At 60.6% G+C, this 14,765-nt stretch overlaps 1 protein-coding gene across 1 annotated transcript in view; it reads left to right on the forward strand.

The window, feature by feature from the left end:
• MFGE8 (milk fat globule-EGF factor 8 protein) overlaps positions 1–11,895 on the forward strand; it is a 15,979-nt gene extending 4,084 nt beyond the window's left edge. Inside the window, exons 2-11 of the mRNA XM_009276629.1 lie at positions 4,107–4,117; positions 4,342–4,467; positions 4,733–4,858; positions 5,618–5,731; positions 6,175–6,356; positions 6,742–6,897; positions 7,600–7,744; positions 8,612–8,814; positions 10,185–10,340; positions 10,463–11,895. Coding sequence (XP_009274904.1) covers positions 4,107–4,117; positions 4,342–4,467; positions 4,733–4,858; positions 5,618–5,731; positions 6,175–6,356; positions 6,742–6,897; positions 7,600–7,744; positions 8,612–8,814; positions 10,185–10,340; positions 10,463–10,606 — 1,363 coding nt within the window. The 3' untranslated portion in view covers positions 10,607–11,895. The remainder of the gene's footprint in view (positions 1–4,106; positions 4,118–4,341; positions 4,468–4,732; positions 4,859–5,617; positions 5,732–6,174; positions 6,357–6,741; positions 6,898–7,599; positions 7,745–8,611; positions 8,815–10,184; positions 10,341–10,462) is intronic.
• The last annotated feature ends 2,870 nt before the right edge of the window (positions 11,896–14,765 follow it).

The following is a 14,765-nucleotide window of genomic DNA, read 5'->3' on the forward strand; positions in this document are numbered from 1 at the left end:
TGGCTGGGGTCCTTGCCGCCTGCACCCCCCCCCCCTGCACCCAGAGCATCATCAGTGCACTGCCCTCGCTTCCAGGCCGCTAATTAAGCATCTTCGGCTGCCAGGCCAGTCTTCCAACCCCGTCTCTTGCCCTCTTGCCACCTACCTGCACCCTGCACCCCAGGGTGGCTGGGGTACCCCCCTTGCCGCCTGCACCCCCCCTCTGCTGTCTGCACCCCTCTTGCTGCCGGCACCCCCCGCGCCGGTGAGTGCCAGGGTGCCGGGGATCAGGGGTGCCAGGGAGCCCGGGGTGTCGGGGAGCCGGGGTGCAGGGGATCCGGCGTGCAGGGTTGTCCGGCGTGCAAGTGATCCAGGGTGCCAGGGAGCCCGGGGTGCTGGGGATCCGGAGCGCAAGGGATCCAGAGTGCTGGGGATCCAGGGTGCAGGGTTGTCCGGTGTGCAGGGGATCCAGGGTGCAGGGGAGCCCGAGGTGCAGAGCGAGAGGATCTGGGGTGCAGGGTGAGAGGGTCCGGGCTGCCGTGTGCGCGGTGCAGGGGTGGCGAGTGAGAGGGTCCGCAGCCCCCGGGGCTGCCGCTGCAGGAGCAGAGGAGTTCAGGTCCGCAGCCCCGTCCTTGCTTCCGAGCCGGGAATAGCGCAGTCGAGCTGTCCTGTGTTTTCAGGCTTAGATAACCGTACCCGCGATGTAAACAGCTTGCCTGGGACCGCCTGGCACAGCACGCCTGGCTGGCCTGGCCAGGGGAACCCCGGGGAGAAGCAGCTCCATCGTCACCCTGTGGGTCACGCCTGGGGTGGGTGACTCCGAAAGGTACGGGCGAGACCAGGGAAAAGGGAAGCAAAACCCAAGCACAGGCTCCAGGCCAGGGGGCAAAGGGCAGCAGGAAGGTGTGCTTTGAGGAAGGCCCTGTTTGTGCTCGCTCTCCCTGGGGAGAGGTGCTCGTTTTGCCCTCCCGAGACAGGCTTGACCTGACCTCCCCCAACCCTGCTGGGATGAGCCGTCCCAGTTTTTGGAGGATGTTATTTTTGCCTTCCAGCCAGCCTGTGGGTTCATATAAGCAAACATTTCCAAAAGTGGTGGCTGATCTTTGTTGCCTTGGTTCCTGACTGTCCAGCCTGTGACAGCTCTGTCCCTGACCGGAGAAAAATGTGTGTGGGGAGGATGGAGATGCTGAACTGCTCCGAAACCAGGCATGAAACAGCTGAGAAATAGGAGCATCCAAAACTACTTGCCACAGTGGAAAATGTGACCCGTGTGCCTTGCTGCTAGGCAGGGGGCTGGCTAGCGAGACCCACCGTGTAAGGGATTATTCCTGGGAGGGGATAAAAGAGATTCCAGTTACTTGGGATAATTAAAGTATATAACTGGGACCCCTCCTGTCCCGACCCTGAGAGGAGCCCTTGCTCCTTTGCCGCTGTGTCCCACCCCAGAAACTCCTGCGTCGGAGGCAGCGCAGATGCCGGGGAGCACACGTTTGTTGGCGTTCCGTGCCTGGGGAAGCAGCCGGCTCCTGCTGCTGAACAGAAACAGCTCTGTCTGCAGGGCCTTGGCCGGCTGCCGGGAGAGATCCTCGGGATGGGGCTGCTGGATGTGCCCGAGACCTGCGGAGGGGTGTGGGGCAAAGGCATCCCCACATATCAGCACGAGCTCTCTCTCCTCCCATGCTGTAGCTCATGGCAGCACATTGATGGAGCATGAGGTCATGCAGAACAGGCTGGGCAGCGCAGGCAGTGACTTGAACCGGTGCCCAAGTTTTTCTGCCTCCTGAGGCTGGACTAAGGGAGCTACAGCATCTTTTCAGAAACCTTCACGTAACGCTGGCCTGTCTGCCACCACTGTGTACCTTACACATGTGGAGTGTCAGGAAGAGTAGGATTAACTCAAAGGAGCTTTGCTATTAAAAGACTGATGAGTAGGAGCTCTCTGAGTAGTAGCTTAGGCTAATGAGAGCCGTGCTGTTCGGTGTGGATCCGGGCAGCGGGCCCACAGCTCATTAACTTCCACCTTCTCCAGGGCATGCAGGTAGTGGGGGGTTATTCCTGGGTCTCCACCTGAGTTCAGCCCTTGCTCTGACTCCTGCAGCGTGGCAGAGAAGAGCCTGGCATCAGGGGATGTGCTGTCCCAGCGCTTCGCGAGGACTTATTGAGGCTTTCAGCCAGATCTGTGGGAATCTGGTCTAGGTTTATGGAGAGTGTTGTCGTCTTGCAGCTCTTGGGGCAGAATAAACTGAGGGTGGGAGGAATTTCAGCCCGGCTCTTGCAATCTGATTCAGCACTGCAATAGGGAGCAGAAGGTTGATGGGTGTGGTGGGTTGACCTCAGCTGGCTGCCAGGTGCCCACCCAGCCGCTCTCTCACTCCCCCTCCTCAGCAGGACAGGGAAGAGAAAAGAAGATGAAAAAGCTCCAGCGTGGGTCCTTCCCATGAGCTGCAGTTCTTCAAGCTGCTCCAGTGTGGGTCCTTTCCATGGGGTACAGCCCATCAGGAACAGACTGCTCCAGAGTGGAGTCCTCCATGGGCTGCAGCGTGGATATCTGCTCCGCTGTGGTCCTCCACGGGCTGTATGGGGACAACCTGCTTCACCGTGGTATTCACTGTGGGCTGCAAGGGAATCCCTTCTCTGGCACTTGGAGCATCTTCTCCCCCTCCTTCTTCTCTGCCCGGGTTGTCTGCAGGGCTGTTTCTCTCACATTTTTCTCATTCCTCTCTCACAGCTGCTGTGCAGCGTTTTTTACCTTATCTTACGTATATTATCACAGAGGTGACACCAGTGTCAGTGATGGGCTCAGCTTTGGGCAGTGATGGGTCTGTTTTGGAGTTGTCTGGGACTGGCTGTCCCCAACCTGGGGGCAGCTCCTGGTGTCTTCTCGCAGAAGCCACCCCTGCAGTCCCCCCAGCTACCACCACCTCGCCACGTAAACCCAATACCATGGGAGATGCTGGAGGTGGATGGACAGACAGAGAGGACGGTGCAGCCCCACCAGTTCCTCAGGGGGACCTGCTTGTGGGCTGGGGCTGCCTGGTGTGAGCTGCTCGGAGAGTGCTTGGAGTGAATGGAGTTCCGACAGGTATCGTGCAGGAATGGACCCTGTGCTCCCTCCTGAGAAAAGAAGATGAAAAAGCTCCAGCGTGGGTCCTTCCCATGAGCTGCAGTTCTTCATGAACTGCTCCAGTGTGGGTCCTTTCCATGGGGTACAGCCCATCAGGAACAGACTGCTCCAGCATGGAGTCCTCCATGGGCTGCAGCGTGGATATCTGCTCCGCTGTGGTCCTCCACGGGCTGTATGGGGACAACCTGCTTCACCGTGGTATTCACTGTGGGCTGCAAGGGAATCCCTTCTCTGGCACTTGGAGCATCTTCTCCCCCTCCTTCTTCTCTGCCCGGGTTGTCTGCAGGGCTGTTTCTCTCACATTTTTCTCATTCCTCTCTCACAGCTGCTGTGCAGCGTTTTTTACCTTATCTTACGTATATTATCACAGAGGTGACACCAGTGTCAGTGATGGGCTCAGCTTTGGGCAGTGATGGGTCTGTTTTGGAGTTGTCTGGGACTGGCTGTCCCCAACCTGGGGGCAGCTCCTGGTGTCTTCTCGCAGAAGCCACCCCTGCCGCCCCCCCAGCTACCACCACCTCGCCACGTAAACCCAATACCATGGGAGATGCTGGAGGTGGATGGACAGACAGAGAGGACGGTGCAGCCCCACCAGTTCCTCAGGGGGACCTGCTTGTGGGCTGGGGCTGCCTGGTGTGAGCTGCTCGGAGAGTGCTTGGAGTGAATGGAGTTCCGACAGGTATCGTGCAGGAATGGACCCTGTGCTCCCTCCTTGCATGTCTCCAGCATCTGGGAGCCGAGGTGTGTGGACTCCCTCTACAATGATTTTTTTTTTTGATCTTATGAGTACTAACTTTAATTAGCAAAACCCAGCCGTGGGACCAGCCCCATTCCCTTGAATAATCCTGTCCTGCTTGTGCCTGAGCGAGTCCCAGCCTGGCCACCCCCGCTTCCCAGCTGAGCAGCGGAAACATTTGATGCACCGAAGACCTGGGTTTCCCCTGGCTTCGGTTTGATGTACAAGCTCTGTTAAACCCCTTTATTAATGTGCCAGGGCAGGGCAGGTCCTGGCCGCTCTCTCATGCTCCTGGTCTCAACCATCGCCCTTGATGGTTGACGGACCTGTCGGTCTCGTGCAGGATCCAGCAGCTGGTCCCTGCCGGGTGCTCCCCTCCCTGTGGCATCTGCACGGGAGCAGTTCCTGCCATTAAGCCAGGATGCATCCATGTGCATCTGCGGGGCTCTGGCGGATGCCCGCCTTAGGGATGGCTTGCAGTGACATGTGGCTTTGCTTCCAGGTGACTTCTGCGATGTGAACCACTGTCAGAATGGGGGCACCTGCCTGACCGGGATTAATGAGACCCCCTTCTTCTGCATCTGCCCTGAGGGCTATGTTGGGATTGACTGCAATGAGACGGAGAAAGGTGAGGTGCTGACCCCATCACGGCGGCCCCATGAAGTCCAGGAACCTTGCAGCGTGGCAGCGTGCCCTCATCGTGGCCCTGCGCCGCTGGCCCTGGGGTCCAGCCCTGCTGATGGGCACATAGAGCGGAGATCCAAGCAGGGATGCGGTGACCTCCATCACCTGGGGGGAATGCAATGTCTTCGGGCAGCAACAGCCCACTGGATGCTCTTATTCTCCACCTGTGCCCATATTAAAGTCATTTTCCCCCCTTTCCCCTTCCCCAGGCCCCTGCCACCCCAATCCTTGCCACAACAATGGCGAGTGCCAGCTGGTCCCGAACCGGGGGGATGTCTTCACTGACTACATCTGCAAGTGCCCTGCGGGGTATGATGGGGTGCACTGCCAGAACAGTGAGTACAGTGTGTGTGGGGGATGGCGGGGGGGGGGGTGGTCGGCCGCCTAGGTGGCGGGGGGGGGGCTGCTTCTGCCGCCAGGGCTTGGGGACCTCCCGGGCAGCACCGGGGGGACAACCAGGGGGTGTTTGCAACTGTGGCTGTGTTGGGCGCTAGGCTCTGTTGGGGACCACGGACTGGTTTGGACATTGCAGGGTGCAGGGAAGGACCATGACGCAGGGACGCGGCTGTGTCTGAGCCTTGCTCTGCATCTCTGGAGGGACACGGTGCCTCGAGTAATGGGCTTGGGGACCTCCCGGGCAGCACCGGGGGGACAACCAGGGGGTGTTTGCAACTGTGGCTGTGTTGGGCGCTAGGCTCTGTTGGGGACCACGGACTGGTTTGGACATTGCAGGGTGCAGGGAAGGACCATGACGCAGGGACGCGGCTGTGTCTGAGCCTTGCTCTGCATCTCTGGAGGGACACGGTGCCTCGAGTAATGGGACAAGGGGTGCCTCGAGGCTCAGCCTGCTCCATGCGGGCTCCCAGCCTTGCCGTGGCTGCATGTCCTAGTGTACCCGCATGGCTGCAGTCAGTGGAGGGGCTTAGGCAGCTCCTTGGGTTAGAGCCTCAACCTGTGCCACTGTATCAGCAGGGACCCTGCCATGGCCCTTGCTCAGGGGATGCCTCCCCCTCTTTCCGCTGCACTGAATGAGGGGTCTCCACCCTGGGACTGGCTCTGGGGTCACCGCCTGAGCCCCTCACTCTGTCTCCTAGGCAAGAACGAGTGCTACTCCCAGCCTTGCAAAAATGGAGGCACCTGCCTGGACCTGGACGGCGACTACGCCTGCAAGTGTCCTTCTCCGTTCTTGGGGAAGACCTGCCATGTCCGTAAGTCCCTGGCACCAACTGTACAGAATTCCCTTTCCCTCCCTGTTCCCCATTGCTCTGTCCCCCATTGTCAGTGTGCCCAGGAGGGATCTCACCAGCTGGTTCAGGGGATCTGGAGGGCAGCTGTGGGTGCCTGTGTGCTGGCTGCCCTTGATGCCAGCAGGCCTGGTCGTGATGGAAGGAGCATCCCCGGAAAGGTGCTGTCTCCTCTCAGGGGTGGCCCCAGAGCAGCCCTTTCCCCCCCAAACCTCCATGCTGTGAGAGGGGCTGATGGATGGTGCGGTTTTGGCTGAAGACTGAGGAGGGGGGACACCTTGGGGACAGCCAGGTCCTAGGGCTGGCCTCCACCTCCTGCCCTGTCCCCAGACAAGAGGCAAATGACTCCCCGGTTTTGCTCCCGGGTCACTGACTCTCTTTGGTGCTGATGTCCCCACTGCCCCCAGGCTGTGCCGTTCTTCTGGGCATGGAAGGAGGAGCCATCTCTGACGCCCAGCTCTCGGCATCTTCTGTCCACTACGGCTTCCTCGGCCTCCAGCGCTGGGGGCCAGAGCTCGCCCGCCTCAACAACCATGGCATTGTCAACGCCTGGACCTCCAGCAACTACGACAAGAACCCCTGGATCCAGGTACCTGCGGCAGGACTGGGAGCATGGGCGTAGCGGGCAGCCCTTGTAGCCACGGCTGGTCTTGCAGGGCTGCTCTCATGGGATTTCTCTGCTCCTGGTGGCAAATACGGGACTGAATTGCTGCAGCAAGGTGCCACCCAGGGGCATCTTGTGATGTGCCTGGAGAAGGCAAGGTCGCTGGGGGGAAGATGGGGACCTGGGATGGCGATCCTGGGATGGAGGGCTTTCGCCCCGAGGAAGTCACAGCGCCCTGGGCAGCCCCTCTACTGGTCCCGATGCTGAGCATGAGCCCACCCTCCCATCCAGGCTTGGTAGCGCTGGTGGGCACAGGGGCTGTGCACCCCATCCGTGCTGTGCCCAGCTCATGCTCTTCTCCCCTCCCCAGGCCAACCTGCTGCGGAAGATGCGGCTGAGCGGGATCATCACGCAAGGCGCTCGCCGTGTGGGCCAGCCGGAGTACGTCCGCGCCTACAAAGTCGCCTACAGCCTGGATGGACGGCAGTTCACCTTCTGCAAGGACGAGAAGCAGGACACAGACAAGGTGGGCAGCGATGCTCCACTCAGGGGCTGTGCCGGCTCCCCCCACCCAGCGGTGCTGCGGGCGCTGGGGTGGCTGTGAGCCGCATCCCAAACTGTCCGCATGTTTGGGAAAGTGCTGTTGACCTGGGTCAAAGCCACGTGGGGAACTGTTGTAGCAGCATGACAGCACAGATGGTTCCAGCGCTGGGCAGCGCTCTGGCTCTGTTTAATTGACCATAATAAGCATAACCAAAGAAGCAGCGCTGACTTATTTAGGTCATTCAGATAACATCTTTATTGCTGACACACTGTGGGAACCAGGCATGATCTGGAAGTGCTAGCGAACGGCTTATGCAGCTCAGTGCTGTGTCTGTACTGAGCATGAGCCGACAGTGTATCTCACTCTCGAAGCAGGAATAGTCACTGAATGCAGCACTCTCCACTCTCACCTTGTTATGGCAAGTGTCTTGTGCTTGTTTTTTGAGCATCCAGTGAATGGCTGGGAATATCTGCCTTGCTTTAAAAAAAAGAAAAGTTTCTCTTGTTTCTGCAGCGGTGGAAAAAATGCATGAAAACATGACCTGACTGTATTTATTGTGTTAAAAAGAAAGAAGCAAGCCACCTCTCTGCTTGTCACAATTTGGGGAGCGTTGCCGTGGTGGGAGCGATTTTATGCACGAGGCTGCGGGAGAGCTGGGGCACTCAGCCCTGCTTGCCGTTGCAGGTTTTCCAGGGGAACGTGGACTACGGCACCATGCAGACCAACATGTTCAACCCTCCCATCACCGCCCAGTTCATCCGCATCTACCCTGTGACGTGCCGCCGCGCCTGCACGCTGCGCTTTGAACTCATCGGCTGCGAGATGAACGGTAAATGTCGGTGGCTCTCCCCTCCCCAGGGACCGCAGGGCAGGGGGTGACATGGGGCAGGGCGTCACCCCTTCTACCGGTTCTGATCCTCTGGGACAGGGAATTTGTGAGCGTTTGTTTTTCTCACGCCGGCTACGTGATGCCTGGAAATACCCACGGGTGCTTTTGGGGAGAACAAGCCGTTAATCCCACAAGCTCAGCCGGGCTCAAGCTGCATTCTCATGCTGCTAACACCTTCCCAAGCTGGGGTTTTTTATTGGGCCCCCTCCCCGTCTGAGCTGTGAACTGGCTGCTTTTCCTGCCGGAGAGCTTGAAAAGCACCGGAGGATCAAAGTCCTCTGGGAAACGTGAGGGATGATTAGCCTGAGCCCTTTCCCTGTGCCTCCCGCATTCCTGCCCTGCGGCACATCCCCGGCAGCCAAGCGGCACCCGTGTGCCGGGGTGGGAGTGGGGTGCCGTGGGGGCTTGGGTCATGTCCTGCCACTGCGTGGGTGTGGTGCCAGCCATGCTTTCGGCTGGGGATGTCTTTGCATTGCTCTCTTCACCTGTGAAAACATCCTCCTCTGCCTCCTGCCGAAGCCGTCTGTATTCCAGGGCCGTGCCGTGACGCGGGGACGACCGTGCGTCCCTGCAGCAGGAGGCACTGTGAGTCAGGGAATAGCTGGGAGCTAAAAATCCCGGGAAAGGGCGAGCCGGCTGCGACCGTGCGCCTCTGCCGAGCCTTTCCCTGCCTGATCCTGCCTGCCTCTCCGGGCAGTAGAAACGTGGGAACGTGGGGATGGCACCTGCCGGGGCTGCGGGGTTTTGCTTGCGACGGTGCCGTGCACTCTTTCCTTTTCACCGCCTGTATAAACCGTTGTGTTACAGTGTATTTCAACACGGCAGGTTGCTCGGAGCCTCTGGGCATGAAATCCCGCCTGATCTCCGACCAGCAGATCACAGCCTCCAGCATGTTCAAGACCTGGGGCATCGATGCCTTTACCTGGCACCCCCATTATGCTCGCCTGGACAAGACGGGCAAAACCAACGCCTGGACAGCACTCCACAACGGCCAGTCCGAGTGGCTGCAGGTGGGTCTCGGTGCCCTCCCTCTGCAACCCGATTTCTCCTCCCCGGCTCCTCCAGCTCTGCCCGGGGCCACCTCCTGTGCTTGGGGCCACCTCCTGTGCCGGGGCGGCTGGAAGCAGGACGGGCACAGCGGGAGAGGCCGGGCAGAGCCACCGGGACGGTGCAGCTGGAGCCTTGCCATGGGGCACACAGCCCGGCAGTGCTTTCCCCGAGCTGGGATCTCATGGGCAGGTCAGGACGGGGCCGCAGCCACTGGTTTTAGCAGCGATGCTGGAGCGCTGGGTCAGAAACATCAGCGCCTGTAGGGACAGGGACAGGGTGGTGCCGTCTCCGCAGACCTTCTTGTGGGGTGCACTGAGCCCGCAGCACCCCAGCTCTGCATCACTCCCTTGGGAAGCGCCATCCCAGCCTGAGGTGACCGTCCCACGACCCTCTGGCTGCCCGGAACACTGCGTTTCTGTTTTGCGGGAAAAAATCAGGTTTGCTTTTCTCTTCCCAGTCTGGAATGGGAGCAAATAGTTTTGAAATTTCCTTCTCAGTTTCCTTTCCTCCCCTGTTTTTATACTTTTCACATGATTTCATGACATAATGGGACAAAGCAGTTTAGATATTTGTGCCACTTTTTATTTGGGAAATGATTAAAAGCAGCTGCTCCATGGCCCTAAATAAAACAGCTTATCAAGACGGCTGCTGATGGGGTTGGGATGACATGCTGAGTTGGGCTGTCACACCGCAGGCTGCCTGTTTGTGTACGTGTATATAGATTTACAGGTATACTCGTATATACACACATATACGTGTATGCGTATAGCTAGTACTGCCCTTGAAGAGCATAAAATAGGAACGAAATTAAGGAGACTTGCAGCTCATTTGCTGGGTTACCCCTCAGCGTGCCAGCAGCAGTAGCGCAGTGTGGCAGAGTAAAGAGAACAGAAACCATCTCACTTACCACCCGAATGTCAGACTGCGCTGAACTGCGTATTTTCTCAGCCAGAATCACTTTCCAGTGGAAATGCATTTTCTCCGGGAATCCTTTATTTTTTTTTAATTGAGGTTTTTTGCTGTCATTCCCACATTGACCTTTTCAGCAAAAAATGTCGAGGTGGCAGCGGTGGGGAAGGGAGCTGAGACGGTGGGGTTTGCGTCCCGCTTTGGGTTGCTTTGAGGGATGCTGGAAGTGTTAAAGGGTCAAATATTTCACAGTAGTGTTTTATTAGTCACTCTGGCATTGGGGCGGGGGTCGAGTGGTGTTTTCTCCATTCTTGACCCCCGAGGGCCAGCACATCCCGGCTGCCTCCGGGACACGCAGGATGCTCTGGGGTGGGAGCACCGCTCCTGCGAGGAGCCTCGACGAGCCTTGTCTCTGTGCCAGATCGACCTCCGCGACCAGAAGAAGGTGACGGGCATCATCACGCAAGGAGCCCGCGACTTCGGGCACATCCAATACGTGGCAGCCTACAAGGTGGCCTACAGCGACAACGGCACGTCCTGGACCCTCTACCGGGATGGCCAGACAAACAGCACCAAGGTGTGTGGGGCAGGGCAAGGTGGGCAGCGACGTCCTAGGACTCGGGGATGCCGCTGTGGGGAGGGATGGGATGGTGGCGGTGAGATCTTGGCGGTGCTGACACCCACCTTTCCCCCCCCTAGATCTTCCACGGTAACAGCGACAACTACTCCCATAAGAAGAACGTGTTCGACGTGCCCTTCTATGCCCGCTTCATCCGCATCCTGCCCGTGGCCTGGCACAACCGCATCACCCTGCGTGTGGAGCTGCTGGGCTGCGACGAGTAGGCGTCTAGGGAGGAAGGACGGGGCTGCTCTTCCCCACCGCCCAGCCCTCGCCCTGCCCGCCCCTGCCCACTCCTGCTCCGACCTCACACCCCCCTCTTCATGTCCCCAAACTTGGGAGGCGGCCAGGAGGGCTCCCCTGCCCCGTGTTGGTGCCGGGGCCGCAGCACTGCACTTTATGGGGCCCTTGCAGGTGGGATGTGGGGATGGTTCCTGCCCTTTAACCCCACTAGCCAGGGATGAGACCCCCTCCTGCAACCGGAGCTTGGCTGGGGGACCCTCTCCTGCAACTGGGGCTTCCTTGGGGGACCCCATCCTGCAAATGGGGCTTTGCTGGGGGACCCTGTCCTGCAACCAGGGCTTGGCTGCATCCTCCCAGCTGAGCCTGGAGACAAATTTTCTCCCCCTTTTCGCTTCTGCTTCCAGCAGAGAGGCTACAGCCAGCAGCAGTTCCCTGCCTGCACTGGGGCTCAGGACTCAGCAGTTTTGGGGGGCTTAGGGCTGGCACCCCGGGCTCTCAGCCTCCAACGTCCCTCCTGCTCCCTGCACAGCGGCAAGCAGGGACTCCGAAAAGCTTACTTGGCTGTTGTCCCCTGCCCGTTTTGCCAGGCCCTGGGTCTTCTTGCCTGCGATGTCAGCACCGCATAGTGTGAGGGGAGTGATGAGACGGCTCCTATCAAGAGGCACCGGGTCCCCATTGCCGGTGGCTCTACCCGCTGGGTGCTCCCGGCAGGCGCTGCGGCTGGTGTTTTGGCAGGCGCTGCCCATTCCCCTTCCCGGGGTGCTGGCTCCAGTGTCCTCCAAGTCTTGGCATTGTCACCGTTCCCACCTTACCGCAGTTTGGGGTGCCTGAAAGTCCCTTGTCCCCAGAGCCAAGTGGTGACCAGGGCGGCTGCAATCTGGTAGTGGGGGAGAGGTGGTTTGAGAAAAGATGGGAAAGGTGGTGGTTAAACCACCCAAATGCAGTAGGCAGAGAGCTGTGCCATGACCCTTTTGTAACCTGATTTTTTCCCTTTCCGTGGGGTGGAGGGGAGCCTCTTGCAATGCTCGAGCCCTCGGGATTAGCAGTAGGAGACGAGCGAGACCCGGCACCGGCAAGCGGGAGTGCGGGCAGGGTGTCCAGGCAGCGGCGCTGGCGGCGATGCTTCCCCCGCCTGCTGGGATGCAAAGCAGCCGTGGGGCCGGGCCGGCAGTGGGTTCGCTTTGGCAAGCGTCAAGGGAGCCCGGGTGGGATGGCGGCGGCGGCCCCGCTCCGGGGTGTCTCTGACAGTATTAAAACCAGCTGAAACTTTGGGGCTGTCAGCTTGGCTGCTCTGTGCCTCCCCGAGAGCCACCTCCCAAAGCCTGGCAGGTCCGACAATCCCCCAGGATCCCCTCTGAGCCCCCCAGCTCCTCCATCCTGGGGTGCTGCCAGCTGCCGTGCTGACCCCACACCTCTCCTGCTTTCACAGACGCTCCTAGCTCCCTTCCCTGCCCAAAAAACAGGGTACCAGGGCTTTGTGCATCTTCCCTGCCGCCTCCGCCCCGTCGCAGCTGCCGGAGCCTGTGCGCAGCTGGCCAAGCGCAGTGGGATGGGACTTGGGGAGGGGAAGCCACTATCAGCACCCCACGCCCTGCGTCTCCTCCTTTGGCTTTGATCCTGGAGCAAATCCCCCAGCTTGGAGCAAAACTGGCTCTTACACCCCAGTGCGCTCCCAGGGCTGGAGAGAGCTGTGGGTTTTGCCGGGGCTGTCTGCAGGGATGCTCCCAGCAGAGCCCCCCTGGGCAGGGCAGGGGGACAGATGCTGCTGGAGCAGGATCCCCCTGCGTAGAGGACGGGGTCCCTGGTAGGGACGGAGCACTGGGGTGAACAGGACAGGGGAGCTTTGCTCTTCTCTAGAGTCTTCTGCCACACCGGGCAGGGACCCCTGAGGTTGGCACGAATGGCCTAGGGACACCTGCATCCCACCACAGCTCTCCGTCCCCGCAGCTCCTGACAGCCTCCGTGCATCTCCTCGCTGCAGGCAGTGCCCCATCTCCTCGCTGCAGGCAGTGCCCTGTTCAGCCATGCAACTCCTCCCCGGGCCCTGTCTGCGGGAGGTGGGCTCCTGCCTGGCATTGTGGGTGCCAGCCCCGGGCACCAGAGGGGCTGGGGGGCTGCTTGCAGAGACTGGGCTGAATTGTGGCTGTGGCTGCTTGGTGACAAATAACAGCAACAGCTAGAGCCGGGGATGGTGGGGGGGACAGTCAGGCCCATTAACCTCCAGACATGCCACCCTTATCACCGGGAAGCTGGGGCAGAGATAAGAGCAGCTTGCTCCGAGTCCAGCCAAGACAACCCTGAGCCAGGGGCACTGTAGAGGGTCCATGGGGAGGGTGACGGGAGCAGATGCCGTGCGTCAGAGCAGGGGACGCATCCTCAGCGCCTGGCCGCTGCTTCCCCCTGCCCGTTGCCACCCCCGAGGTGAGCCACGCTGACGGATGCCGAGCCCCTTCCCAGCTCTGTGGCGTTTCCTTCCCCCTGCCAAGCCCTAGGACGGGGGGGTTGGCGAGGGCCAGGGTGCCCTCCACCCTGTGCACAGCCCCCCATGGCTTGTCCCCGTCCCTCGGATGCTCTTCCCGGACACGGCTGGGTTGCTGGGGCAGCAGGAAGGCCGGGAGGGCCGGCACGCTGCAGCCGCAGCACCCCGCTGCCTGCTGACTCGGCTGCCGGTGCTGCCAGCTGCCTGCGAGTCGGTTCCTCAGGAAGCAGCCGTCAGGGAGAGCATCCACTCGCCTCCACCCGGAAAGCCCAGCACAGATCACAGCCTCCTCCACCCCACCAGGAATGTGGGTTTTCCTCCCAAGTTTGAGCCTTGGGCAACAGGTTTCCGCTGGAATTGTCCCGCGCAAGCGGCATTTCAGGGAGAAATCTCTCCAGTGGGGCCATGGCAGAGCTGTCAGCCACCGGGTTTGAGGCGGGGAAGACAGGGATGACATTTTTATGGCTCCCGTTCAACCAAAAGCTCAGCCAGCCCTAAACATGTGCCCTAAACACGTGCTCCAGGGTCAGAGCTACCCTGACCCTGCACAGCCTTGCTCACCCTGAAACCCGCAGTCCCACCCAGGGTCCCCCTTGGGGAGCAGAAAACAAACCTGGGATTATCCCTGAAGCTCCAAAAATAGGGTAAGAGGTGGGAGGGAGCGAAGGGGATTCCTCCTTCCTAGGGGGGCTTCTAGTGGCTGGATGCTTCCCCACGCTGCCTGCTCCCCAGGGGGAGGTGGAGGGCATCGGCGGCCGCATCCAGACAAGAGCCGTGGCTGAATGTGAGCCGTGAGCTGTTGTTGAAAAGAGATGCACAAAAGCATCCCTCTCCCCTTCCCCGCCGCCGCTCCCCTCCTTGGGCCGGGCAGAGGATGGCCTCTGGCAGGTGTCGCCGTGCAGGCAGCGCAGGCAGCACAGGGCGCCGTGTGGCTTGTTCCTCGGCTCTGAAACAATGGTGCGGCCACGCCAAGGAGCAGCGTGCTCCGATGGGGCTGTCTGTCTGTCTGCACCGCCGGGGAGGGTGGAGGGAACCATCCCGATTGCCGGCTCACTGGGACACGGACACCTTGGGCAAGCAACTGCAGGGAGGCACTGGTGGCCGGGATGCAGCTGGGATGCAGCCGGGATGCAGTCAGGATGCCATCCCACCACCTCCTCCGGCCATGGGGCAGGGTGGGGGGGACTGGGGACCCTCGGCCGGGATGCAGGCAGCACAGCGGCCCCACGCCGCCGTGCCAGGAGATGTAATTGCCCCTCCATTGTGGGCTGCGGAGCAGCCTGCTCTGGGCAGGCAAGCAGGCAGCGTGCCCAGCCGTCACGCTCCCGTGTCCCTGGGCAGCCCGGCCCCTCTGTGTCCCTCCTCGGGGAGGGCTGGCAGGCCCCAATGGGTGGGTGTGCAGGGAAAAGGAGAGCAAGGAAGAGCAGTGCCTCCAGACCCCAGGTCCCACAGCCATCCCCGGCTGGGACTTCCCATGGGGGGACGGGGACTGCCGGGCCGGCGCTGGTGGCAGATAATGCTGTTTCCGTGCCGGCTGCTCCCTATCAGCGTGACGGCGGCGGGCAGACAAGATCGCGCCCCAAGCGCGCTGTGCTGGGGGGCCATCGGGAAGGGGTCCCAGCCCCCTTCACCCCACAGCCAGCCCTGGGGCGGGTTTTTTT

This window comes from Aptenodytes forsteri, unplaced genomic scaffold (assembly GCF_000699145.1).
Source record: "Aptenodytes forsteri isolate BGI_AS27 unplaced genomic scaffold, ASM69914v1 Scaffold1, whole genome shotgun sequence".
NCBI classification, from domain to species: domain Eukaryota; kingdom Metazoa; phylum Chordata; class Aves; order Sphenisciformes; family Spheniscidae; genus Aptenodytes; species Aptenodytes forsteri.